Source organism: Abramis brama, assembly GCF_963993115.1.
Source record: "Abramis brama genome assembly, chromosome: 12".
Taxonomy (NCBI): domain Eukaryota; kingdom Metazoa; phylum Chordata; class Actinopteri; order Cypriniformes; family Leuciscidae; genus Abramis; species Abramis brama.
Genome location: NC_139974.1, coordinates 10771035 through 10798445, shown reverse-complemented (window position 1 = coordinate 10798445; position 27411 = coordinate 10771035). Strand labels below are relative to the sequence as shown.

The window sequence follows — 27411 nt, the reverse complement described above, 5'->3', positions numbered from 1 at the left end:
GACTCATCACTTATCACTGATCACATTCACCTGTACCTCATTCACTGATTGCATTCACCTGTCTCATCCTGTTAGTCTGTCTATATATACCTTGTTCATTCATTCACTCACCGCGAAGTCTTGTTAAGTGTTACACTGCTATTCTGAGCGTTTCCCTGGTTGTCTTGTTTCTTGTTTTTGGATATCTTGCCCTGTTTCCTGGATTACTCTCTTGCCTCTGGTCCCTGGATTACTCTCTTGCCTCTGGTCCCTGCCTGTTTTGTTTGTTTGTTTTGTTTGTTTGTTTGGACTGCCTTCCAGTGTATGACCTATTGCTTGTACTTTGGATTACGCCTCTGGATTGCCCCAGCCAATAAAGCTGCATTTGGATCTCCTACTTTGTGTCTCTGAGCAGTTCGTAACAGAAGACTTCGCCACACAAAGATCCAGCAGCCATGCCAACCATGGACACAGGTGCACAAATCCTGCGTCTCCGTCAGGGGAATCGTTCGATTGAGAGGTATGTCGAAGAGTTTATTGAACTGGCACATCTTACCTCAATGACCACAGAGTGCCTAATGATATTTTTTCGTGGAGGACTATCTGAACCGCTCAGTTCATTCATGCCCTGGCATGATCCTCACGGGACTTTAGAGCAGTATATCAACCTGGCCCTTTTGTTGAGTGGCTCATCGTTTACTGTGGGCGGGGTAGAGGAAGAGCTCCGTGAACCCACAGTATCTCCTGAGCCAGAGCTTCACGTCACGTCTGCCGAGCCAGAGCTTCACGTCACGTCTGCCGAGCCAGAGCTTCACGTCACGTCTGCCGAGCCAGAGCTTCACGTCACGTCTGCCGAGCCAGAGCTTCACGTCACGTCTGCCGAGCCAGAGCTTCACGTCACTTCTGCCGATCCAGAGATGGTTCACGTCACTTCTGCTGATCCAGAGACTGTTCACGACACTTCTGCTGATCCAGAGATGGTTCACGTCGCTTCTGCTGATCCAGAGACTGTTCACGTCACTTCTGCTGATCCAGAGACTGTTCACGTCGCTTCTGCCGATCCAGAGATGGTTCACGCTGCTTCTGCTGATCCAGAGACTGTTCACGTCGCTTCTGCTGATCCAGAGACTGTTCACGTCGCTTCTGCTGATCCAGAGACTGGTCACGTCGCTTCTGCTGATCCAGAGACTGGTCACGTCACTTCTGCCGAGCCAGAGACTGTACACGTCACTTCTGCCGATCCAGAGACTGAGCTTCACGTCACGTCAGCCGATCCAGAGACTGAGCTTCACGTCACGTCAGCCGATCCAGAGACTGAGCTTCACGTCACGTCCGCCCGTCAAGAGTCTCGTCCCGCCGAGACTGAATCTGTTCCTGAGCCTGAATCTGATCCTGATACTGAGCCTGAATCTGTTCCTCTTCCTCTTTCTGCGCCTGTGTCTCCAGACACGATGACCTCCGCCACCGAACCAGTGTCTCAGGACAAGATGGCCGACTCCACGCCTGTGTCTTCGGACAAGATGGCCGACTCCACACCTGTGTCTTCAGACAAGATGGCCGACTCCACGCCTGTGTCTTCGGACAAGGTGGCAGACGCCACGCCTGTGTCTTCGGACAAGATGGCCGACTCCACGCCTGTGTCCTCGGACAAGATTGCCGACTCCATGCCTGTGTCTTCGGACAAGATGGCCGACTCCACGCCTGTGTCTTCGGACAAGATGGCCGACTCCACGCCTGTGTCTTCGGACAAGATGGCCGACTCCACGCCTGTGTCTTCGGACAAGATGGCCAACTCCACGCCTGTGTCTTCGGACAAGATGGCCGACTCCACGCCTGTGTCTTCGGACAAGATGGCCACCGCCGAGCCAGTGTTTCAGGACAAGATGGTCTCCGCTGAGCCGGTGTCTGTTCCTGTCCCTGTGTCTGTTCCTGTACCTGAGCCGGTGTCTGTTCCTGTCCTTGAGCCGGTGTCTGTTCCTGTCCCTGTGTCTGTTCCTGTTCCTGAGCCGGTGTCTGTTCCTGTGCCCTGGCCGCCTGAAGGGTCGTCTCCTCCCTGGCCGCCTGAAGGGTCGTCTCCTCCCTGGCCGCCTGAAGGGTCGTCTCCTCCCTGGCCGCCTGAAGGGTCGTCTCCTCCCTGGTCGCCTGAAGGGTCGTCTCCTCCCTGGTAGCCTGAAGGGTCGTCTCCTCCCTGGTCGCCTGAAGGGTCGTCTCCTCCCTGGTCGCCTGCACAGCCTGCTCCGCCCTGGCCGCCTGCACAGCCTGCTCCGCCTGCACAGCCTGCTCCGCCCTGGCCGCCTGCACAGCCTGCTCCGCCCTGGCCGCCTGCACAGCCTGCTCCGCCCTGGCCGCCTGCACAGCCTGCTCCGCCTGCTCCGCCCTGGCCGCCTGCACAGCCTGCTCCGCCCTGGACGCCTGCACAGCCTGCTCCGCCCTGGTCGCCTGCACAGCCTGCTCCGCCCTGGCCTTCCGCCCTGCCGGAGTCTTCAGGTCCCCTTCCGCTGCACGGGCCTGGCCCTCCGTCCCGCCCCCGGGTCCGCCTCCGCTCCACCTCCCTCCTGGACACTTTTAGGAGCGTCTGGAATCCGCTCCTTAAAGGGGGGGCTATGTAACGATCACCAGCTGAAGCTGCCCTTGTGAGCCACCAGAGGGCAGTCCACATCAGACTATCATATTCACTCACTAACTACATTTCCCATAACTCACTGCCCGGACTCATCACTTATCACTGATCACATTCACCTGTACCTCATTCACTGATTGCATTCACCTGTCTCATCCTGTTAGTCTGTCTATATATACCTTGTTCATTCATTCACTCACCGCGAAGTCTTGTTAAGTGTTACACTGCTATTCTGAGCGTTTCCCTGGTTGTCTTGTTTCTTGTTTTTGGATATCTTGCCCTGTTTCCTGGATTACTCTCTTGCCTCTGGTCCCTGGATTACTCTCTTGCCTCTGGTCCCTGCCTGTTTTGTTTGTTTGTTTTGTTTGTTTGTTTGGACTGCCTTCCAGTGTATGACCTATTGCTTGTACTTTGGATTACGCCTCTGGATTGCCCCAGCCAATAAAGCTGCATTTGGATCTCCTACTTTGTGTCTCTGAGCAGTTCGTAACAATTTTCACTTTAGAATACTGTTTCAGGTTCTAAGTAATTCCTGAAGAATTATCTAATAATTATTTATTAATTACTAATAGGTTCCCTATATTTTCACATTTAGAATCCTGTTTCAGGTTATAAGTAGGCTAATTCCTGGATAATTATTTGGTAATTCTTTATTAATTACTAATGGGTTCCCTATATTTTCACTTTATAATACTGTTTCAGGTTCTAAGTAATTCCTGAAGAATTATCTAACAATTATTTATTAATTACTAATAAGTTCCCTACATGTTCAGTTTCCCTCAGTCGTTGCCTCAAATACATGAATTTACTCAATGGCATTCTATGCTGAGCAATACAGACACACACAGTACTGTATATACAATATAAAAACTAATCTGAGGTTAGTTAAGGCAAGGCACTTGAGTGGGGTTCCTTTCTGAAGTTTATTTCTTACAGAACACACTCACAAAACCACATAGGCCAAAACCTCTTTAACATTTATATGCATTTGTTAAAATTGTATTTTCTTCAATTAATAACATTAGTAAATAAGGAAGGTCACAACTCAATGTACTGTAGTTTTGTATGACTGTTCATTGGTTACTTCTTAGTTATTTTTCTTGAACCTTAATTAGTAGATAATTAATAGTAGTTCTTCAGGAGATATGACATAATTCATTAGTTATTGATTAACTAACTGATACTTAACACAATCATAAAATTCTATTACATACTGATTAGTTAACACATCTTCCTTAGTAGTTAACAGTAGTGAAGAAGTAGTTAATGAAAAATTACCTATTAGTTCTTCAATAATTCCTTATTAGTTATGCAGTAAGTAAGATACAGTATTCTAAAGTGTTACCGTTTTGTTTGTAATACTCAGCATATTTTACTTTCAAGAAGGCACATATGCACAAACTTTAGCTAAAGGCACACCATCAAAAGATAAGGGCATGTTCATTTCACTAATTCAGCATATAAAACTGATCAGGCATTTGTCAGCATCTATTCAACTTCTGTTGCATGCTGAAAAAAATATATATACTTGTCTATTTCATTAATGCTGAAGTATACTGAAACTCTTTATAACAGATAGGAGATCTTACATTAGGTGTTGAACTATAATGAGGGATGAATGACAAAGAAGTACACTTGATTTTTACACTTAAATATTACAGTATAACGTTAATATGTTAATTATATTTTCAGCATTGGTATCATCGCAAGTTTGCCTCAATTGCAAAGACGCTCATCTCTTGAATCAATTAACCATTTTCTCAAAACAGTTTCTAAACTACACTCACAAAACATATTCTCAGATGAATTAGAAATATTGGAGCATGTAAAACAGATTGTGTTGTATTTTTGTTTTTAGAGCTGATGTAATGTTCGAGATTGTCAGTATAACATCCATAATCACTGAGACGAACAAGAGCCTGCAAAAACATGCTACTATACCTAAATCTACTGTAACCTGCTAATTCTAAGAAAAGTTAATTATCTGTAATGGGACCCAATAGTCACCTGTTTGACGTCTAATTTCATGATTGTAACTTCATCTTAATTAAAAAAGGCAAAAGCATGGTAAATGTCATATGCATATGGTTTATACTGGATGGAACATTGGAAAGATAGAAATTAAAAACTATTTACAACAAATTGTATGCATTTGATTTATTTGTTATTGATAAACATACATGCTAAACCACTATCATACACCTGAAAACCTGTCCATGCATGCAGTGATACCACAGTCAAACACATTCTCCAATGTGCAATTATTTCTCCCAGCTAAAGAGAAATTACATTTTGCTAAAACAAAAAAGAAAAAAGAAAAAAAAGAAACATTCTAAGCATTTTATCACCAACCAATATATGGAGCACAAAATGTCATGCTAGATTAGTACACATAGCCTGTAGTTCTATACAAAAGGAATGTTTAATCAGTAAGCAGTTAAACTTACATGACCTATGAGTAAATGTTCTAAAACTCAGTCATCAAGAAAAGACATTCCAATCTCTGACTGGAAGGCACTGTCCAGGAGTGTGGGAGACAGTGTTGTAGTCGAGTCACCAACTGTCGAGTCCGAGTCGAGTCTCGAGTCTCCAGTGTTCGAGTCCAAGTCAAGGTCACCAAAGAAGAGTCAGAGTCGAGTCTCGAGTCCCCAGTGTTCGAGTCCGAGTCGAGTCATCAAGGTTGAGTCTGTGTTATATTTCAAAACCGCCTACATTTCTCTACTATGGCACCTTTAAAGAGATGATATAATTATAAAAGAGGGTCTACATTAAACAAAAATGACACAACTGTGTTAACAAATACAACTTTTGATTTCAATAATGTAGGCTATTTGTAACCTTAAATGTTAAAATTAACATTAACAATGCTGTAGAAGTGCAGTTTATTAATAGTAAATGTTAACTAATGTAGGCTAGTTTAATAAATGGAACATTATTGTAGTGTTACCGATTTGTTATACACCGATTTAGATTTCAGACGTCTCGTGAGTTCGTTGTTGGACGATGGACAGTTGTTTTAACCATTCATTAAAGTGAATCGGTTCAAAGGAGTCATTAGTTCGCGAATCGGACAAAATTTGGATTTCTCTGACCTACATATGTGCATTTTAAGGTGTTTGAAGGTGTTTTAAAAGTTAGAAGTTAGAAAAAGTTGGTTTTCTTCTTTGATTAGTGCCAAAACCATTGATTAACTCAAGAAAGAAAAAAGTTGCTGAAACCAACTTCGTGGGCTGGTGTGGCTACAGTGCCAGGGCTGAATTAATCATGTTATCTTATAACCCCAGCCCCTGATGTTTTTAAAACCTAGAAACGCCCCTGCATATAGCCTGAAAAAATCTCATCTGACAGCGGACTGTGCAGCGGTGCTGACCGCGGTTTTTTATTATTATTTATATTGTTGTGAGATTCTTTGCTGTTGCGCACAAATCCTGGAGATATTCTAGGATAGGCTGAAATCACTCATGTGGTACGTCTCTGTGTGAGAGATTTCAACAATCACCAGTCAGAGACAGCAACAAAGCCAAAGCACAATGAAATAAGGCAACTTATGATTTTGGGGGTTTACATGGGCTATTGTCTGGTTTCATATTTGTCAGTCAACTTTTCAAAATACATTCGGGCCCACACTCAAAACATACGGGGCTGAAGCCCCGGCAAAATCGACTGACGCCGCGTCTGATGTCAGCTAAATGTGCGGAATGCTTTTCAGAGAAGGCAAACGTTTTTTGTTTTTCAGCACAATTCACACCCCGCTGTAGATTTCTCGCACCGAATTAATCAGAACACCCCCCCCCCCCCCCCCCCCGTTGGAGATTTCTCGCACCGAATTAATAAGATCCCCCCCCCATCATTCACTTGATGAATGCTCAAATTCAATTTTATTATCCTCGAGTCCAAGAGTCATCAGTCCGTGAGTCCAAGTCAAGTCATTAGTCGGACTCGAGTCCAGATAATAGGGACTCCAGTTGTTCTCGAGTCCGAGTCCAGGACTCGTCGAGTCCTCCATCACTGGTGGGAAAAGCCACTTCTGAAGTCACATCTGCAGGGGAAGGAGGTATTTATACAAAGTATACAATGACCATTTAAACAACTGAAGGTGATTTTCTTAACATAGATGACTCAACCATCATAGAATCGACCTATAGAACATATTACAACATTACATAATATCACTTGTTCATATCATTATCACTCACCTCCACAAACTCTTGGTCTCTTCCGACCAATTCGATCAATTGTGTACCACAAATACGTTTTTATTTCAGTTTCACAGTCTACCCTCAGTACACTGTGTTTTGATGCAGCATCTGAAAGAGTAAACCCGAAGAATGAATTGGAAATATGTTGGATGGTGGTCCTTCAAACTCACAACCGCTCTTGTACACTTTAAAGATCAAATTGGCAGACATCACAGTTCACCAAGTTACTGAATACAGACAAAACATAAGTAAATAAACTTTCTTGGTAGGTGGGAAGTGTTCAGCAGTGAGTTTACCTCGGATTACATCTGTTAAAATAAGCTTAGAGAAGGGCCTTTTATCTCCTCTGCCCTGCCAGTTGAACTCCTTCGCCAGATCATCTGTTAGGACTTGCTGCATAATATTCTTAACCACATCCTTGGGCCCAAAACCTCCAATCTTTGACAGATATTTTACCTGTAAAGAAAATGCGGTTTCAATTTATTTTGATGGTCCCTTCCATTGACTATTAGTAACATTGCACCTACATTGTCAACAAACTATCATTAGAGTGTTAGTAGAGTATTAGGCTGGTAGGGTTAGGTTTAAAATAAGTTGACATGTTCTTGCAAAAATATTTATAGTCAGTAGCATGTCTGTTGGATCATCACAATTAATGAGTTAGCAGACATTAAGCAGAGAGTCTACTAATACTCTAATGAGAGTTAGTTGACATGTAGTTGCAAAGTTACTTAACAGAATGTTCAAAAGGGAAAATCTAAATAAAGTGTTACCAAAATGTATTTATTATAAATATTTTATTAAATGTTGTTTATTATTATTATTATTACATGTCTTGAAATACTTAATTCTTATTGGTCAAACACAGCATTTAGTGGTCAAATTAATATTTTGTGTAAAGACCACAAAACTCTGTATGTAGAATATAGCTCATTTGCACCATCTTGCACCAATTAAAGTTGAACAAAGAACCAGAGCTGGGTGAGAGAGAACATGAAATATTTATCTGTGTTATGCTAATCAATCAAAATAAATTAACAATAATGCAGATAAATAATGAATCTGCATTAATATTATAACACTATGGGCCCTATTTTAACGATCTAAGCACATGGTCTAAAGCACACGGCGCAAGTTCACTTAGGGTGTGTCCGAATCCACTTTTGCTAGTTTAACGACGGAAAAAATATGGTCGGTGAGCCCGGCGCATAGTCTAAAAGGGTTGTCCCTATTCTCTTAATGAGTAATGGGTGTGTTTTGTGATTTACGTGCGTTAAACCAATCAGAGTCTCCTCTCCCATTCCATTTAAATGTCATTTGCGTTTGCGCCATGGCAGACTCGCTATTTACATGAGGAATTTGATAGTGGAAAAACCGAACGCCTCTCCAGAGCGCAAACGTATCTGCTCGTGCGTGAGGTAAAAGTGTGCTAGCAGACCATCTAGCCCACAGAAAGATATGGTGGAAATTGGATCCGACTTGTCCTGTAGACTACACAATAATAATCTTTTACATTGTAATCCTTTTATTTTAAATATTTGCCATGTTTGTGTGCTGCTGTCCGTCCCTGTGTGTTTAATAAGCAGTGTATGCGCGTTGTGGACCCGCCTAGCGCACATTACTAATGCGCTCATTAAATAACCAGAAAAAATAAATTGCGCCATTGACTTTAGACCAGGTTTTACTTGGTCAATGGCGCAGTCTATTTCTGTTGCCTAAAAATAGCAACGCGCCAACAATGCGCCAGAACACATTTCGTTTTCGTTTCCAGCACGCTCATGGGCGCAAATGCATTTGCTATTTAAACAACGTGGTGCAGGACGTGAAAATGATAACTGCGTTAGTTAAACAAAGATAGCTTTAATTGTAATGAATGAGAATTATTAGCCTGTGTATTTAATTTAGTCAGGAATCAGAACTAAAAGACTATGATTACTTTATTCTGTTTCTGTAGTATTTCTGAATACTGGAGTTAGACCTACACACATTTAACATTTAATTCAAAGATTGAAATCAAGCTTCCTTGTGTTGTGTAAACTCTTAACAAAATGACCACAATGTAAAAACGCAATGAGTGAGCAAACATTTAGGTGAGATAAACATAATAAGCAAATTTTCAACAACAACAAAAAAAAATGTCTATATCGTCATAAATATCATTATCGCAAATATTCTTGAAATATCGTGATATAATTTTGAGGCTATATCGCTCACCCCTAGTGGTCATTATTGCAAAATGAGAGTGATAATGTCAGAGTGTACATTATCCCTTTCTTGAAATGCTGTGTTGCACATATTTTTCATTCATTTTTCAACTCACATATTTTTGGCGTTTTGTTGCATTTCTGAGCTCATTTTCTGTCCTGGCCATATCTTCAAAGGTTCTAAGAGGCAGATTTAGGCTTGTTTTAACATCTCTAGTGGGCAAGCTGGTACTGCTGGGGGCTTCAGAAACCGTATTGTCTTTCAGTAGTTTCTTTAACATAGAAGAGTTTTCCTGGACTGTGCTCTTGATGTCTCTCAGCATTTGGAGGAGATCATCCTTGTCTGTTGTGTAAAATGAGTTTTGCTGTAATTACAAAAAAAGAGAAAAGACCAAACATCTGATTATGACAAAAGAAGCTGACTCACCATCAGCTGACAGTCTTGATGTAGATGTAGATGGTGTAGGAAGTGGGTTTTTTGACATGTCTTGAGTGCTTTCAGGTCTTTGTCTTTTTAGTATTTCAGGAAATCCAGTGGCTAATAGAAACGATCTTTATTCGAAAATAAACAATACTTTAACAAATCAGTACAAATGAATTATTTGATCTTTTAATAGGTAAACTACTTTAAACAAATTGTGTTACTTACCGTTCTTTCTGTTCTGAAATTACCTTTTGCCCCTCTTTAGCCTTATCAAAAGAGACTGCAATAAGAGAACTATTTTATTATATATTATTTGAGAACTTAATAAAAAAATCCAAAATTTAAACAATTATTTTAAATTATTAGTGACCATTACCATATTCTGTGTGAAAGCTAATATTTAATTTCTCCCATGTTTTTCCTCCTGTTTCAGGTTTAAGTCTCTTCTGAACAGCTTGCATGCACTTCTCTGGTGATCTGAATGGAGGCCAGTAACTTTGTTTCTTGTCTGGGCTCAACCAGTGTGATGGTGCCACCATCACCTCATCTGAGTCTTGGAGGGTGACAACTGCATACATGATCTGCCTAGCAAAAAAAAAAAAAAAAAAAAGAGAAAAGAAAAGAAAAAAACAAGCGTGCATATTTAGCTGCTATACTCAGGTATATATACTCAAAATTTGAAATTTTGTTTGCATTTCTATTTTGTTTGAAATTTGTCGTGAAATTAAGATCATCTGATTGGTCAGCTTTCCTAAATTACCGATAATACTTGTCACCTTTTGGTGAAAATTGAGGTTCTGACAAACAGGCCTTTTGTCAGGGGGTGTTTTCAGGAAGACATGAATAAAGACAGTTTTAATGATAAAAACCTGTGTCTCACTTCTTTACTTTTGTATTTAAACCCATTTGTTCTGTTCGTTGTCTGCTGTCACCAATGTACACTGGTTGTTCTGTTTGTAATTTGCAATTCCTGCAAATTGTTTCTTTTAGTTTTTTTTGTATTTTACAATGTTACTGCTGAATAAAGATCTTGCTTATCTCATTCTTGCTCTACCATTTGTGACAGTTAGTAGGCCTTTTAATGTGAAATCTGATAATGTCTTGATTTAAAAACGTTTTCATTGTCATTTTATTATTAATTATTATTTTTAATAGGACAACAGACGTGATAGATATGATAGAACAAATAAATAGTTTATGCATTAATTATCTTTAATGGCAAAAAACAGTATAAAAGTCTCCAATGCAGGGTAACACAGAAGGACTTATTATGTCCTGTGATGTAGTTTGTACTGTTTTGGGGGCAGTCATGTGTTTTTGTTTTGAAAGGGCTCCGGCAAGATGGCAGCGTGAACAGTTAAATGAGCTCTCTGTGCCAAACTTTAAATAGGAAGCAGTTAACGTAGCTGTCAGAAAAAGAAAAAAAGATTTGTTGTTGTTGTTGTTGTTGTTGCAATCTAAGATATATTTGACCCATTCACGTGTGCCTGCTTATGACGGCCATGACTACGAAAGCTGTATGATTCTAGACAAGCATCTGGCATAACCACTTTTATAGAGAATAAAATAAAAATAAATTTCTTTGCAAATAAAATGCAACAATATCTAAATTATAAGAAAAGAAATAACAAAAAGCAGATAATCAAAGACCTTGGAGATTTTTTAGGGGCCATGAAGTTTGCATAGGGTGACAAAAGCACACACTGTGCACTTGTACACCACATCCTGTAAAGATGGTGCATTGTGGGTGTGTTGAGGGTAAATGTGGTCGTGAGCAGTCGTGAGCAGATGAGCAGATGTAAACACTCAGGAGAAGTTGGATGAGTTTAAACAGATGGGATCTTTTTATTTACCCCAATTAAGGCCAAAGAAAGGCAATACAAATTTACAAGGAAAAAAAAAAGAAAAAAAAATACTGTTTAGTAAATAAAATAAACTGACATGGGAGTCAAAAAAAAAAAAAAAACACAATCAAAATTTTGCAGCTGCTTAGATATTGACCCTTACACAAGCCACTATACTGCAAGCATCACACAGACTTATGTCCTCTCATCTCACCCTCCCCCCAAATGAATCAAACTACTCATCTTTATAGGACTAAAGGCACCCCTGAAATTGGCACATACCAACACAAAATTACAATACAGCCAAAATACTACATCTATAAAACTAGACAATTACAAAATATTATTTCTATGGTTACAGCTAACATTTGGCAAAGCCACAAGTCATATTAACAGCCAAAAAATTAATAACTCAAACTCCGGGTCACTTCCAATTGACCCGGAAGTCATTGCGTCATTTAAACCCCACAATTGCGGCAAAAATTCCTTTACACAAACAAACGGAGATGCCAGTAAGACACAAAGATGGTATGTCAAAGCTGTGTTCCTTTTAAACTAAATAAACAGATACATAATTAACGAAAACATGTATTGCGTGGTTTTTGAAACTGGTTATGATTGTGAAACAAATAACATGGTTTTAAACAGTAAAATATGTATTGATAGTAGTAGCTATAGCATATAAATCACCGTAGTATTAGATATTAAAAGTGTGCACACGAAAGCTACGGGATTACTGTGGGGGTTTTGATAACAGGCTAGGTTACCGCTGATTTGAAACAGTATGAGAATTAACAGAACACATTGACACGCTTGACAAACAAATACAGGCAACATTTGCACTCAGTCTTTGTGAACTGGAATAGGTAGCGCATCGCTGCCGTGACGGTAAATATGCGCCCCGTCACAGGGTGAACATGGGTTCTGGGGGAGAAGAGCATTGTTGTGTGTAACTGTCAAATATGAAGACAGTTAGGAATGAAATCTCTAGATAGGAGAAAGCTGATAAAATGTACAGTAAAGAATGTGTGTATTGCTAATGCCATGAACGGAAACGCAAATAAATTTATTGATTCCAGTAAATAGAGCATTGATGCAGGTAATGTAACAATTAACGCAAGCAGGAAAAATGTTAACGCAAGAAGAAGCAACATGTGTGTAAATGTAGAGATAATGTGTTTCAATAGTGATTATAAAAGCGGGTCTTTAGAGCTCTCAGGGGTGAAAGATCTTTTGGAGAGAGAGAGAGAGAGAGAGAGAGAGAGGTCGCCAGCTACAAGACCACATCCTCAGATTACAGCTCACAAATAACAAATATTTATGATCATTTTATGTTGTGTTTTTAGTGTATTTATATGGTCATTGTCCCACAGCAAACACAATAAATATTACATGATGTAATCGTTTAACAATTAGAGAAATGTTATTAATTTTTAAACATGAAAGTGTATTTTTGTTTAACATTATATAATCCATAAGTTAAATTGTATATGTTGTCAATACGTCATTATCATACATTTAGTGTCTGTCGAAACATCACTAAATAAGTGTCTGTCCAAATATAAAGTAAATGTATGTGTGGTAGAACCACACTTAATGTAAAATATATAGGGATTCTAAATAATGATAATAATAAAATGCAACACTTCAGTTGTGTTATTTAATGGTATAGACCTTTTAATAATGGCTTTTAAATGAGTGCCTTTCTTGCTTTGTCAAATTTTTGTTGGATAAATTAAACAACAATATTGTTGTTGTATTTCTTTGGATTGTTAAACTTTTCTTTTTTTTTTTAAATTTAAGCATCATAATAATTTGAAGGAAGTTACCTTATATCTACAGACAAAGTCTGTGTGGAACAGGAGACTGTTGTTGATTCAGCTGTCAAGTTGAGAAGACTTATGCACTGTTTGATAACTGTTTCCTCATATATCTAGATTTCCTGAACCTGCCACACTTTCACTTTCATTTCTACATAAGTGTGCTGAGCAAATAAGTTTCTATTTCTGAAAAATAGAAAGGAAATGTCACATTGTTGTCAGTTTACATTGTCTACTGTACATGTTTCCAGAGTTCCTTATACGATGTTGTTCTGCAATTGTTGATGAAGCAATGCACATTTGAGCATGAATTATAAAGATTTGGATTACAGCACACAAATAAAATGATACATTTTTATGATGTATTTTTAGTGTATTTTATGGTCATTGTCCCACAGCAAACAAAATGATGTAGGGAACAGCCGAGCACAACCTAACACTTTTGGACTTTCTCAGTTTGTGTAAATCCACATTGGGTTTAGAATATTATTTTTTTTTTCATTAATTTCACAAGTCTAATTGAATTATGTGCTTTTTCCCCCATATTACAGTGTTTACTTTTTTCTTTATTTACCCCGAAAATAAAAGTATAATGTGACCACATTCCCCATAGCTTGGGCACATTTTAACATTTGAGGGGCATGTTGTAACATGATGATATGACAGCTTAAAATGTTATCTGATCTAATGAAAAAATATATACAAGACAAACTAAAATATTTTGCCAATATAATTAACTTTTTAAAATAAAATAATGGAGTTTTGGAGTTTGACAATGAACTCATTGCAAATAGGGCCCCATGCTTGGGACGGCCCTGATTGCAAACACACAGCTATACAGGGGTGCGTTTCCCAAAAGCATCGTTAGCCAGCTATGTCCACAAGTTCCATCGTTATCAACATAGTTCAACGAGTCAGTGTTTTCCAAAACCATCGTTCTAACGAACATTCGCAAACAGCATCGCAAAGTTGTGTAGCTCTCGACCTGTGGTTAGAAACATAGTTTCTAGATTGCATGACATGTGGACTTAATAAATCCTTATCTTGTAGCCAAATAAGCAAGTAGACATTCAGTACAATCTGTATCTTTTATTTAGAATACATACAAATGTCATTTACGTCGTTTAGTTTGTCAAGAGATTTAAAGCACCGTTTTTGAAGACTGCGAATGTGTGAACGTGCTCTACTAAGAACGAGCCTATGATTGAATCTGGAAATAAAGCAAAATAACTGAGAAAAAATTAGAAATAGTCCTCAGATGTCATGTCTGTAATTTATAGCAAAACATCTAGCATTAATGTTCTCAAACAGATTCATTAAAAGTTATTACTCCACCACGTGCGTGACGTCATAAACCAACGTGGTTGAACAATACAGTTTCGGGAAACAGTCGTAACTAGCTAGTTGACTTCTTCAACGATACATCGTACTATGGTAGTTAAGCAGCGAGTTACGTCGTTGTTCGGAAACCGGTTCAAAACCATGTGGACAAATATAAGAAGAAACATTCAGACATTCAGAAAAATACAGAGACGAACACATCACTCCCCTCCCTCCATACAGAGCTCTCAGAACAGCCCATATACTCAAATGTAATATGAAACATCAATATATGGACTATGTTCATATAAAGTCAAAACATATATACACAAACAGCCATATATGAGACATATAAATTGGAACAATTCCCCATATAAATACAGTACAGGTCAAAAGTTTGGAAACATTACTATTTTTAATGTTTTTGAAAGAAGATTCTTCTGCTCATCAAGCCTGCATTTATTTGATCAAAAATATAGAAGAAAACAAAAAAGTAATATTTTGATATATTATTACAATTTAAAATAATTGGTGTTCAATTTATTATACTTTAAATTATCATTTATTTCTGTGATGCAAAGCTGAATTTTCAGGATCATTACTCCAGTCTATCACATGATCCTTTAGAAATCATTCTAATATGATGATTCATTATCAAAGTTGGAAACAGTTCTGCTGCTTAATATTTTTTCATAACATGTGATACTTTTTTGGGATACTTTGATGAATAAAAAGTTAAAATAAATAATAAAAAAAGAAGCACATTTTTTAAAAATAGAAATCTTTTGTAACAACAATATACACTACTGGTCAGTTATTTGGGGTCAGTAATTTTTTCTTTATTTTTCTTTTATTCAGCAAGGATGTGTTAAATTGATAAAAAGTGATAGTAAAGAAGATTTATATTATTAGAAAATATTTTGAATAAATACAGTTCTTTTTAACCTTTTATTCATCAAATATATTAGGCAGCAGAACTGTTTCCAACACTCATAATAAATCAGAATGAATTCTAAAGGATCATGTGATAGACTGGATGTCACATGTGACACTGAAGACTGGAGTAATGATGCTGAAAATTCAGCTTTGCATCACAGGAATAAATTATTTTTTAACGTATATTCAAATAGAAAACTATTATTTTAAGTTGTAATAATATTTCACAATATTACTGTTTTTTTGTTTGTTTTTTTTAGCCTAGCCTAGCTTAGCACAAATACTGGAGGTAAACGGCTCCATCTAGCCTACTGCTCCCAATAAGTGACAAAATAACGGCAACATTTTCCTATTTACATGTTGTGATTTGTATAGTATCAGCATGTACAAATAACAAGATCACATGAGACACAGGATTCCTTTAACAGGATGGGTGGCCACCCAGGAGGGTAAACTGTGAGTGGTGTGTGGCACATTTCACTTAGCCTATATAAATTATTTGGAGCTCCTCACAGTGTGGCAGGGGAATCCACTTCATGGAGAATGGTGCCTCCATCTTCAGGTAGTCTGCTGTGGGGAGATTCAGCCAGGCAACAGTCGATTTCTTAGCCTATCGCAAAAATGCTCATTATCCTATGTTTTTCACGCTACGGGACGAGGACGCCCCCCTCGGGTTTGGACGCATTAGCCTATCCATAGAGTGCTGCTCTACGCATTTCCTCCCCTTTGCCTCATAAAGCCGACTCTTGCCAGGGTGAGAGAACTGAGCCTGACTCTGATTTTGACCTCTGCTGCATGCCCAAGCCAACGGGGAAATATACCCCCCTCATCCAGACACAGTGTTGCCCTCTGAGCCTGGCCCGCAAGAGCGTGAACTTAAACACATTGGGGCTCCCCTCATGTGTTGTTGCCTCTATTCAGAATGCTAGGGCCTCTTCTACATCAGCCTTTATGACTGTAAGTGGTGTGTGTTTAAGGAATGGTGTGAAGGGCACCAGTTGATATCACATCAGTGCTCAGTTTCAGATTTTTTTAAAATGTTTTTGGTGGAAAATATTTGTATACTATTAAAGTTTATTTAGCGGCTATTGCTGCATGTCATGTTAGGTCTGACAGCACTATTGTGGGTTATACTTATTCTTAGATTTATGAAGGGCGCATGCCGTTCTCTTTCAGTTACTAGAAGAACGACAGTTTCAGAGTGTGACCTCTCCATGGCACTGGAGGCATTGTCTCAACAGCCATTTGAGGCCCTAGGAAATATTCTCCTTAAGCTGTCTTTCAAGACAGCTTTGCTAAAAAACAGTTTTTTGTTTTCCTGGCCTGGTTTTTCTCAGGCCCAAGCTGGCATTAAAGCCATTAAATGCTTCCCAGCTGTAGCGACTGGGCTATTTGAATCATTCGTTCGTTTGATTCCGAATTAACAAATTCGGACTCTCTGTGTTTTCTAAGCACATTCCTGCCCAAAACGTTCTTTGCTAAGCTTATCAGAGCTTGTAACCTCCTGACTTCGAAATTATAAATCATACGCCAGGCTCCAGAGAGACTGGAGCAAATGGACTTTTACGACATTAATTGCCCCTCAGAGATACTCCAGAAAACCTGGAAACAACATTCCTTATTCCCTGTGGGGAGCTTCCAAAAGGACCCACAAAGAGATAACGAAACCTTACACACACACACACACACACACACACAAACATCCTCTGTGTGATATTCAGGATAGAAATATAGTTTTAATGTATGTAACTCAGATTTGGGTTTGACCTTCCTGTATGCATGTTTTATTAATTTGTTTGATCATATAATTATGATTTTCTAGTGTTGAGCTCTGAAATGTATTTGTGAAGAATGTTTCTCCAGGGGAATTGCCTTCCCCCCACCCACTTTGTTTTATGGCCTAACGGAATGTCGACAACCCAGGAATCTCACTGAGATTCTGGCAGAGGAGCAGAATTAAAGTGTTCATCCTAGATATTTTATATGTATAACCATTGAAGAAATATGCAAACCTGAATGTAATTTCTCTTTTCCACGATTGTTCTTCTCTGTGATATGTTTTTGTATTCTTGTAAACCTTAAAGGAATAATGTTTCAGAGGTGCACACTGTTGCGAATTCATAGGTATATGTCATGTGGTCTTTTTAAAGTCCAATTTTCATTCCCACTTGTAAATGCACATCACATTTTAGGTTAGTCTTATTCCCAGTTTGTTAATCGAACTTTTAATACTTATCTTACAGAGTAAGAAGGTACTTCTAGGCCGTAGCTTTTAAACATACCAAATTTGGTCTTGAATTAAACCTCCATATACCCGTAGGAAAGATATGGATACCAAATTATGATAAAATGCATTTTACTGCAGTTATAATTGTTTAATGTAGAAATGGCATGATCCTAAGACTGCCATAAAACATGCAAATCAAACTCATAGTGAGACAAAGAACTTTTCTCCCGCCTGGAATTTCGCGTTCCAATTGGCTCAAGCCCAGGGAGGAGTGAAATTCCTGTGCCCTAGAAAAGCGGTTACACTCCGCGTTCCGCTGAGTTCTGTTCTGTATTTCCTTTCGTCTTGTTTTGTTCCTGCATTTTCACGAACCCGCCTCGTCAGCGAGAAGACCTTATGGCTCCCTTTGGGAGCGTTTTCAATTTTCTTTAAGTCTTTTCTTTATTTTCGTCTTCGGACTCCACGAAGCAAACGCAGCAGACAACTTCAACTCAAAGAGAAAGACTCTTTCGAAAACCCCGCTACCGCGCTCACCAGAAGACACGAGAGCGCGAGCCCTGCTTTCTTAAAGAAACACACGCACGCTGGTCTTAGGACACACGCATGAACTCTGCGTTCTTCAGCAACAAAGAGAACCATTTTGCAAGATAAGTTTATTGAACTTTTAATGTGATTTGATTCCTTGCTGTCTCTCAAAAGGTTGCCTGTGATTTTGCCATGCAGAGATCATCTCGGTGATCTCTCTCATCCTGAACTTTAGTTTCACTTTCTCCCTTTCATCCTCTCCCTCTCTCATCTGTTATCCGTTTGGTCTTGTAATGTTTTCATCCGTATGTTTCTGTTGTAAATATGTATTTACTCTGTGTATACTCGTAGTTTCAATGTAGTATTAGTCTAATTATTAAATTCCATATGTCCTTGACTGACTCTGTTTTAATTGCCCATGTTACTTAGTCCCTGAAATGTTCGATCTTAGCTATATGCTTTATCTTGGTACGATTTAAGTAAGCTAATTTTACAACCATAGAAAGTTGTCTTTTCAAGGCCTGGAAAAGATACTCTTTCTCGTGTTTGTAAGAAGGATAATTTTCCTTGAGAATTAAGTTAATCTTACGTTCAAAACAGATTGTTTGATAACTAAATTAATTCCATTAAAGTTATCCCATTACTTCGAGCTGAAATAAGACTATTTGATGTATTAATGACAAACCATAACCCGTTATGGTAATCATTCATATATCAATCTAGTTCAGCTGCGATAAATTAATTTAACTGTAACATACAAAATATTAATCATATTCATGATTAATTATTAAAATTCCCTATAGATCATTTGAGCTAATATTAATATTAATGTACAACCCATTGTTGCTACAGTTTGGTGGAGAATGCGGGCATTTCAAACTTTGTTATGGGCAATATTCAGTTTCAATCTGTTTATATGGTTATTAATAATTTTTGCGCATTATGAAATTATGAATTTGTGAGATAAGTCGCAAACGCGAACTCACTTCTAACTGACCAAGGCAAAAAGCCGAAGTCAGCAACGTTAAATTTTTAACAAGTTGCTAAAATATGACTAGACAAATTTTAACACTGTTAAATGTGAGTAGACTGCAGTCCATATGAACCTGTGCCTGTAAAGACGAAACAAAACTCTTTGCAGTGTACATGTTGATATTAATAAACCGCCTATTAAGACGAAGGAATCTCTTTCTAGTGCGAGACGTAAGTCTGATCGGGGCGAGTTTCCCCCCCTCAGCAGTATAAGTAAGGCCTGAATAAATTATCGCTAGTTGAAGTTATGGTTAGTCCAATAATGTCCAGCTAAGACGATTTCTCCTGTGGGTTACTCAGTGACTTAGCTACTCACTGAACCTACGCAAATCAAAAATCATATAAACAACACAGGTTTGATGATAGATTTGTAAATTGGAGCTTTGTTAGATTTAAGGAAAATCTAAATTTATAACAACAGACGGATAATTCCTGTTGTTCGCAGCTGTATTAGTTAAACAGACGGATAATTCCTGTTTTGCTCACAGCTCTATTAACTAAACAGATGCGATACTTTCTGTTTGTTCAGTTTAATTAAAACAGACGATAATTCCTGTTTTATTTAAACCGTTTCATGTACAATGTGTAATTAAAACAGAAGTTTAATTCCTGTTTGTTCAGTTATTAATTAAAACAGATGATAATTCCTGTTTTATTTAAACCGTTTCATGTACAATGTGTAATTAAATAGACGTGTAATCCCTGTTAGTCACATGTTGTGAAACTCGCGTCATTTTTCGCATGCAACCGAGCGCAAAACGAACCCAAATGTATAGTGATTCTAAGATAAAAATTTGCAGTCTCAATTGTTGAAACACTCCACTGACCAACAGCCTTTAGGTGTGTGGCAGTTCTCAAATTACGCGCCCCACCGAGTCATCCGACGTCAGCACCACTCCCACTGACGTCAGCCTGCATGAGCACAATTACGCCACCTCGTGGCCAGTTATCAGATAACGCTCTCTTTACGGCTGAATTCATTTCCCTGTGAATTAATGTTTAAACTCTAAATAACTATTCGCATATACAGCTTTGCTCGTGCGAATATTATTTTGTGTTACACAATTTTCCTGCTTTTGACTGATACATTTACTCTGAGTTTGGTTCAAACTAGATTTGAATTAAAACTTAGATTAAATCCCAGCCATTCCCTTGGAGGAAACAACGGCACCTAGTGGCCGCCTCCCGCTAGGTCGGTTCACTCAGCTCTCTTTTCTCTCTCTTCAAATCCTGTCAGGAATTGTTTATTTCCACTTTTCTATTTTGATTTATTTTATAGTTATGGCACTGTTACCAGTTCTCCTTTTACATTTTCTTTACATGCTCATTCAAATTTAATTTAAACTAGTTTGAATTTTGAATTTAAATTGAGTTGTGTATTCAGCCACTGATATCCACTTGGAGGAAACAGCACCATCGTGTGGCCTTGTGGATACTAAGTCGGCATCACTATTTTCCTCCTTTCACTCTTTTATCGTATTTCTCTCCTGATTATTTTTATAAATAGGACTGATACTTTATTGTATCTGGATTATTATAAGATATCATTCTGATTTTTACATTTCCTTACATGCTTATTTTAAATTTTAATTTAAACAAGTTTTGAATTTTTGATTTGAATTAAGTTCTCTGTTTGCCAGGTTAAGCACAGAGAGGGAGCACGCCCCCTTGTGGTGAAAACCCACTACTGCGGCCTGCCTCTTCTCCTGGGTTCATCCTGTCATTTCATTTTGATTTTATTTTTAAATTTTTATTTTTATTCTATTATTTTATTTCTACTGTTATTCTTTTCCTTCTCTCTCTTGGGTTAGGTCATTTTGATAAGTAACATTATCATAATCTCCTTTTGTTTATTATTATTTAGTAAAACCTTTGACTCTTATTGCCACATAAATAACTAATCCATTTGGTTTAAACAAACTAGCCTTAATTCACTTTAAGTTTCATTTGTTTATCCTTTGTGTATTTATAGGTGGCATTCACTAGAGCACTGTGGTGAGTTGCAGTCATCTCGGGTTGGTTTCCGCGAGCGAGGTCATCTGTCCGACGCTACCTGGCACTGACCGTGTGTCTCGGACTCTTCCGAATCTCGTACCTCCGGTTGTGGCACGCCACCCCGACATCAGCAATTTGGCCCGCCAAAAGGTTAAGTCAACGTCAGCGACACACAAGGCAATTTTGAGACAATCACTCGAACTGGGGTCTGCTGAAAGGACCACTCCGAAAGGAGAGTTCCGAGGAAAACTCAATCTTTCCGTGCCGTCTGATGATTGACACCTTGGCGTTGCCACTTTGTGTTTAAAGTCGCAAGTGGTTTGAGTGGGCACACCGTGGTACCGAGAGACGAGGTTGCCCGAGAGCACTGCGGTCAAGTGTTGGAGAACCGTCGGAGAGGTTGACCGAGCCACTGGTTTCCACCTGAATGACCTCAATTCACCGCAGGTAAACTAAATTTAGTAAAACCCATTCCACTTACTATAAGCCACAGAACACTAGATATCTCCCGGATATTTTAAGTGTTGGCCCATTTCTTCTCTAAGCCACACCATCTTCCTAGGTTTTCTACCCCGATAGCCCCACTCACCTGTTGGCCCTATCCTAAACCCTAGCAGTGGTAATAGCTTAGGTCTCTTTATCCTCTTGAACACGTACTGTGTTACTATTCTGTTTATTTAATTTCAGACCTAGTCATCACTAGTGTTTTGTTTTACCTCAGTCTTTTCTATCCTTTGTTCGGTTGTGATTTGTTTCTTTCATTTTCACCTAGAGACAAGTAACCTACGAGAGCCACCAAGGAAGCTAAATAATAGAGCGACAAACCAAACAGCCGGTGTCATCACATGACCCGCGAGGCTACTGCCTGTCAAATCTCTAGTTCGGGTCCTTCGACCCAAGTCAATTGGCTCCGCTAACTGTCTAACTGTGCATCAGTTAGCCCAAAATTCTCATAAACGGCATAGCCCGTATGAGTATAGCTCATTAACCTTAGAACGAACTTGCATTGGTCTCTTTGTGTGTGTGCTGTGCTTCTCTCGCCTACAGCGAAGCCAATATGTCCCGTGCATCCAGTCCCGCGGTCCGTCGGGAGCACTTAGCGACATGGCTGGAAGCGACAACTAGCACCTTCCTGCCCAAGGACGCCAGTGACCTGCAGCATCTGAACCAAACACAGCTGGATACTGAGCTGGACCAGCTGATGGCACAGGATCCTAGCCAGAGTTACACCCACAAAGAACTCGCCAGGATCACTGGGACCCTAGCTCACCTCCTCGTCACCCAGGCACGGCTCAGCGAACGGAGCAACATCGACCTGGAGCAGCAAGCCGCAATGCTTAAGCTTCAAGCGGAGGAGGCCCGGAAGGACCAGGCCCGAACCCAAAGTCGCCTTGATCAGCTCCTCCTCGAAACCCAGTACCAGCGCGAGAAAGAGGACGCCACAGATCCAGAGCTACAGAAAGAAGTAGAAAGACTTCGAAATGCCCTGCAAGATCTGCGCCTCGACACAGACCAAAGAGAACAGTTGGAGAGAGAAACCAGAAAAGAACTCGACGAAAAACTCCAACAAAGTGACGCTCTCCTAGAGAGAGCCGAGACTGAACGAAAAGAAGCAGAAGCAAAAGCCAGGGCCTGTGAAAAACATTTGCAAATGGCCCGAGCTATAATCGGCGAGCTTACTCTGCAGAGAGATGAGCTCCAAGATGAACTTGACACTGTTCATGCAGAACTGAGACATTCTTACAGACTGCAGAGTGGCTGGAACGGAGAAACACACATCACAGAGTTTCTCCCGGCCAGCCACCCCAACCCTTTCAGCCAAGAAACCAGAGCTGAAAAGGGAGATGTAAGCCCACGGCTCAAGATATCACCAGCCAGCTTTCAAGAACACCTGTCAGCAGCAAAAGGGGGAGGACCCCTTCAGACAACCCATGCCACTAACCACGGCACGACCCCCCGAGAACTTGACAAGCTAGCTCGAAACATTCCTATGTTCGATCCAGATTCTGCAGAAGGTTGTGACATTCATGCTTATTTAAAAGACATTGACTTTCACTTGCAAACTGTCGCCAACGTGACAGCTTGGGACAATTTGTATCTGTTAAGAATAACGGCTAGCAGTGATGTTCGTAGCTTCCTAGACCGTCAAACTGAGGCTGTCAAAACGGACTTCCAACAATTACGGCAAGCTTTGATCCGTGAATTCTCTGATCCAGACTCCGATCAAGGCTTCATCACTGCTGTAGACCTCAAGCAAGGTCGGCGTGAACACCCCCAGATCTACTACAACCGACTCCGACAAGCCTTTTTCGGAGCCCGGAATGAGCCCGGGATGGAACAGGACATCAACTTTAAAACTCTGTTCCTCAGAAACCTACATCCTACTTTAAGTTACCATTTGGGCGTGGCCGCGTGCCCACGTAGCATGTCTACACAACAGCTGCGTGACTTAGCCCATAAAGCTTACACCAAGCAAAAGACTATTTCTGAAAAGACTGTGAAAAACCCCACAATCTATTCTGTCTCTGAACACTGTTCAAAACTGACTTTAGAGGGTGTCCCACAACACCACAGTCACAGACATTTTTACAGAGAGTCACGACCGTTCCAAACCAGCAGAGGGCAACACAATCGCGGTGGTGCTCGTCCAAAGCACCAGAGCGAGCGCTCTGAAAGATTCCGGGAAGCCGGCCGGCGACCCAAGAAGAGCCGATCTCCACCGTCCAGGACAACAAGCCCCGACAGAGAGTGGAACCACTCTCGACACGACACTGGTAAGCTCAAGCCTGAGCGCACATCAGATAACCACAGTGCAGCCACGTCTGAAACAGCAGAGATCCTAAGGGTGCTGAAAGAGCTTCTTCACCAGAAACGTTGCAAGAAAGACAACAAGGACGAGCCAGACATCTTATGCCTAAGCATAAGAACTGAAACCAAACCGTCTGTCCGCCATCTGACTGAGCCAAGCACCTCGAACACTGCTCATCATCCACAGACCACAGAGCTAACTGTCACATCACAAGGTGACAACATCACCAAAGCTCCACAGCTGACAGCTGCACACCCTGAACGAGACGGCACACTTCCTCACACCAGGTACCAAAATACCAAGGTACCAGGAAACGCTGTTCTGTCTAACTGCCTCCACAGCAAGCTACACGAGACCGGTCCTAACCACCCAACGACCGTTACACCTGTCCCGATGCCAATGTTTTTGGGCAACCTGATCAAAAAGGGGGTGGCCCAAAAACTCTACCTGAACATCACGTTGGAAAAGGAAGTCAGCATGGAAGCCCTGATAGACACAGGATCGGACATTACGGTGATCTCAAATCAACTGTTCCAAAGACTCCAATTTGAAGCTAAGAGACAAGACCGAACTCTTACACCTCAAACTTGTGAACTGAACGTACAGTCATACAGTCAACATGACATCCGGCTCGAACAGGTAGCCCACATTCACCTGACAATTGGTCCTTTGAGTCTAGTCCATCCCGTGTTCATCTCAAAAATGGACACTTTTCCGTTCCTCATCGGCAGAGACCTTCTAGATCGTTTTGAACCGTTACTGGACTTGAAACAGCTCAAAGTCTGGGCTCAAGTACGAGAACTTTGCCCCCTCCAGTCACAGCCAGACGGTCAGGTCACAACGGTCACAGAGTTCATGGGAACTCCCACAGCCAGCCAAAAAGACACAGACTCAGCACCAACTGAAGGTTCGAATCCGCTACCCTGCACCTTACAGCCCACCAAAGACTTTGACACTTGCTGCCTCAATGTCATGACTGACCTGCAGCGACATGACCTCACTCAAACCATTGCCAAGCCTGGCGCATTAAACAACAAGCTGTGGTCACTTTCAACCCACCCACCCACCCTAAAGGTTGAAGAGCTTACACACAGCTTAAGAACTTTACATCTTACACTACCTACCCCAGAGCCGCTTACGCTGGCTCCGGTGTTTACAAAGACAAACATAACGGACATTCCGGCTTCTGTCACCTACATAAAGACTTTCCTTATCCACCCTCACACGCCGTCTGACCTCACTGACAACCAGTGCCTCAGACCAGTGCATGACACAACGCACATGCTGCGCGTACAGAACAACATTATGAGTTGTGCACCGATTGACATCACTATGCCAAGGCATGTAATGCCACGGCGCACAAAGGGGGGTAAACTGCTAATGTTCGTCTATAACGCATCATGTGCTACACACAGCAGCACCAGAGACACTGACGAGACACTGAAGCAAGCGACAAGCCGACAGCAAGATGTGGCAAAACATGGGCCAAGGCGAACTAAACCCAGTCGCCGCCCACGAAGTAAAAAGACTGCCCTGTCCAATCAAAGACAAGCCTTGCTGGCTTCTTCCTCCCCTTTCTCTCTCTCTCTCCCTGTTGTCTGTACCAGGTTGCTGCTGTGGTTCGCCATGCTGTACTGTCAGCCAACCAGAGGACAGCTGCCACTGAGAGAACAACTGAGACTCCAGATCACCGACGGCAGGACCTACCCCCAGCAAGTGCATGTTCGACTCATCCAGCCCTGCCCGGTCTACCGAGCACACTACCCCAGCTCCGTAGCCCAATACATCTGGACAAGTGCCCGACGGACAGAGGACTCCCTCTCTCATGCCGAGGCCAAGGTCGAACACATGTTCAACCAACTTGAGAAAGTGACTGTCACACAATCGGGACTCCTAAGCACCAACCACCACTCCAGACGGCTCCTGGGAGTGTTGCTCCGAGTCGTAGCTGCCACCAGAACTCTGTTTAACATTGGTACGTCCAGTGTAAATGCAGCAAACCAGACCGCAAACTCCATGAAGCCGCTGTTTACTGTCTTACAGAGTGACTTTGTCCAGACTCAGCTGGTTACAGCGCTAACGACAGACATGCTGTGGGAGCTTAACTCCTCCAATGACAGCCTAGCCACAGGTGTAATCCCACCGTACCTGATACTAAGCCTGATGCTAACTGTGCTGGCTTCCACCATCAACATGCCAGCTGACCTCCTACAAATACACCTGGCCTACTCTCTGGGTAGCGCCATCTCACTCTGCGTCGATCCCGAGCAGAGAGAAGTGGGTTTTCTCCTAAATCTGCCTATCATCGAGTCAAGCCAAGTCTACAGACTTACAGACATTGTCAAGGTCAGGTTTTGGAAAAACAACACCCACATCAAGATAAGCCCTCCAGACGTGGTGGCCTACCACGACAGCGACACACAACGGTACTCAGCTCCAAACCTGCACCTGTGTACTATGACCAAAGACATTCATTATCTCTGCCTTAGCAAACCCTTACTCAGAGACAACGCTGAAGAAATCTACGGGTTGCACCCCCTGGTCAGCAAAGTCACCAACACACAAGCGGAGATTGCAGGTGAAAGGTGGCGTGCTAACACACCTGTGCACACCGCCACTGTCACTCACGACCAGCATGACACAACCAGCCGTGTCAACATGCTCAACCAGAAAATGGGATTTCAAGTACCGAAAGGTGCCATCCTACACCTTGATGGCCTGACATGGTACCAGCTTCCGAGCAAGAGTACCAGACAGCACTGAAACTCCCATCCTCCAAGAACTTCAACTTCACCTTAAATCCAGGACTGGAACTCTGGATTGAGAAAAGGGGGTCCCAACTCACTGACCCTGCTCCTTTCAACACAGCCCTCCGAGCACTGTCTCGACGACCTGTTCTGAACACTTCATCTGCGGTCCAAGCCGGGACCGCCACCTACATTGGGCTGTGCACCTCTGCAGTTAATCAGCCACACCCTAACACTAGGTTGGCCTCCATCCTGTCCAGAAGACTCAACGAGATGCGATACAGCCAAGCTCACGAAAGCTGTGTCCAAAGGTTTCAGATGGAATCCCTGGAAAAGGGGGTGCCAAGTCATGAATCCTCAGCTCCAAGAACCACCTGCCTTCCGACCATCATGATCCACCTGCTACACAACCATCATGATCCACCTGCTACATGACCATCATGATCCACCTGCTACACGACCCTCATGATTCACCTGTCATCTGCCCATCGTGATGATTGCCGTCCGATGATGTCCACTATACTAACGAGGACTTCATCCGACGAAAAGGGGGACTGTAGCGACTGGGCTATTTGAATCATTCGTTCGTTTGATTCCGAATTAACAAATTCGGACTCTCTGTGTTTTCTAAGCACATTCCTGCCCAAAACGTTCTTTGCTAAGCTTATCAGAGCTTGTAACCTCCTGACTTCGAAATTATAAATCATACGCCAGGCTCCAGAGAGACTGG

At 41.2% G+C, this 27411-nt stretch overlaps 1 protein-coding gene across 2 annotated transcripts; it reads right to left on the bottom strand.

Annotated features, from left to right (window-relative positions):
• Positions 1–4741: 4741 nt before the first annotated feature.
• On the bottom strand, positions 4742–13215 carry LOC311093734 (uncharacterized protein). Of its 2 annotated transcripts, none has more exons than XM_084131329.1 (8): positions 13100–13215; positions 9803–10011; positions 9652–9706; positions 9430–9554; positions 9119–9345; positions 7095–7254; positions 6796–6906; positions 4742–6638 (listed from the first exon to the last, which is right to left on the bottom strand). In XM_084131329.1, exons 2-8 carry the CDS (start codon positions 10002–10004, stop codon positions 6529–6531), a joined length of 990 nt encoding a protein of 329 aa, XP_083987455.1. In that variant the 5' UTR covers positions 10005–10011; positions 13100–13215; the 3' UTR covers positions 4742–6528. The 2 variants fall into 2 exon arrangements, with proteins under 2 accessions (XP_083987455.1, XP_083987456.1); XM_084131330.1 differs by having other exon boundaries at positions 9803–10007; positions 13100–13160.
• Between the last annotated feature and the right edge of the window lie 14196 nt (positions 13216–27411).

Coding starts and splice junctions, on each gene's coding strand:
- LOC311093734 (XM_084131329.1), bottom strand. CDS start 10,004: ATGTATGCAGTTGTCACCCTCCAAGACTCAGATGAGGTGATGGTGGCA. Junction 9,346..9,429: donor ATCAAGACTGTCAGCTGATG/GTGAGTCAGCTT, acceptor TTTACACAACAG/ACAAGGATGATCTCCTCCAA. Junction 7,255..9,118: donor CAACAAAACGCCAAAAATAT/GTGAGTTGAAAA, acceptor TTTTCTTTACAG/GTAAAATATCTGTCAAAGAT.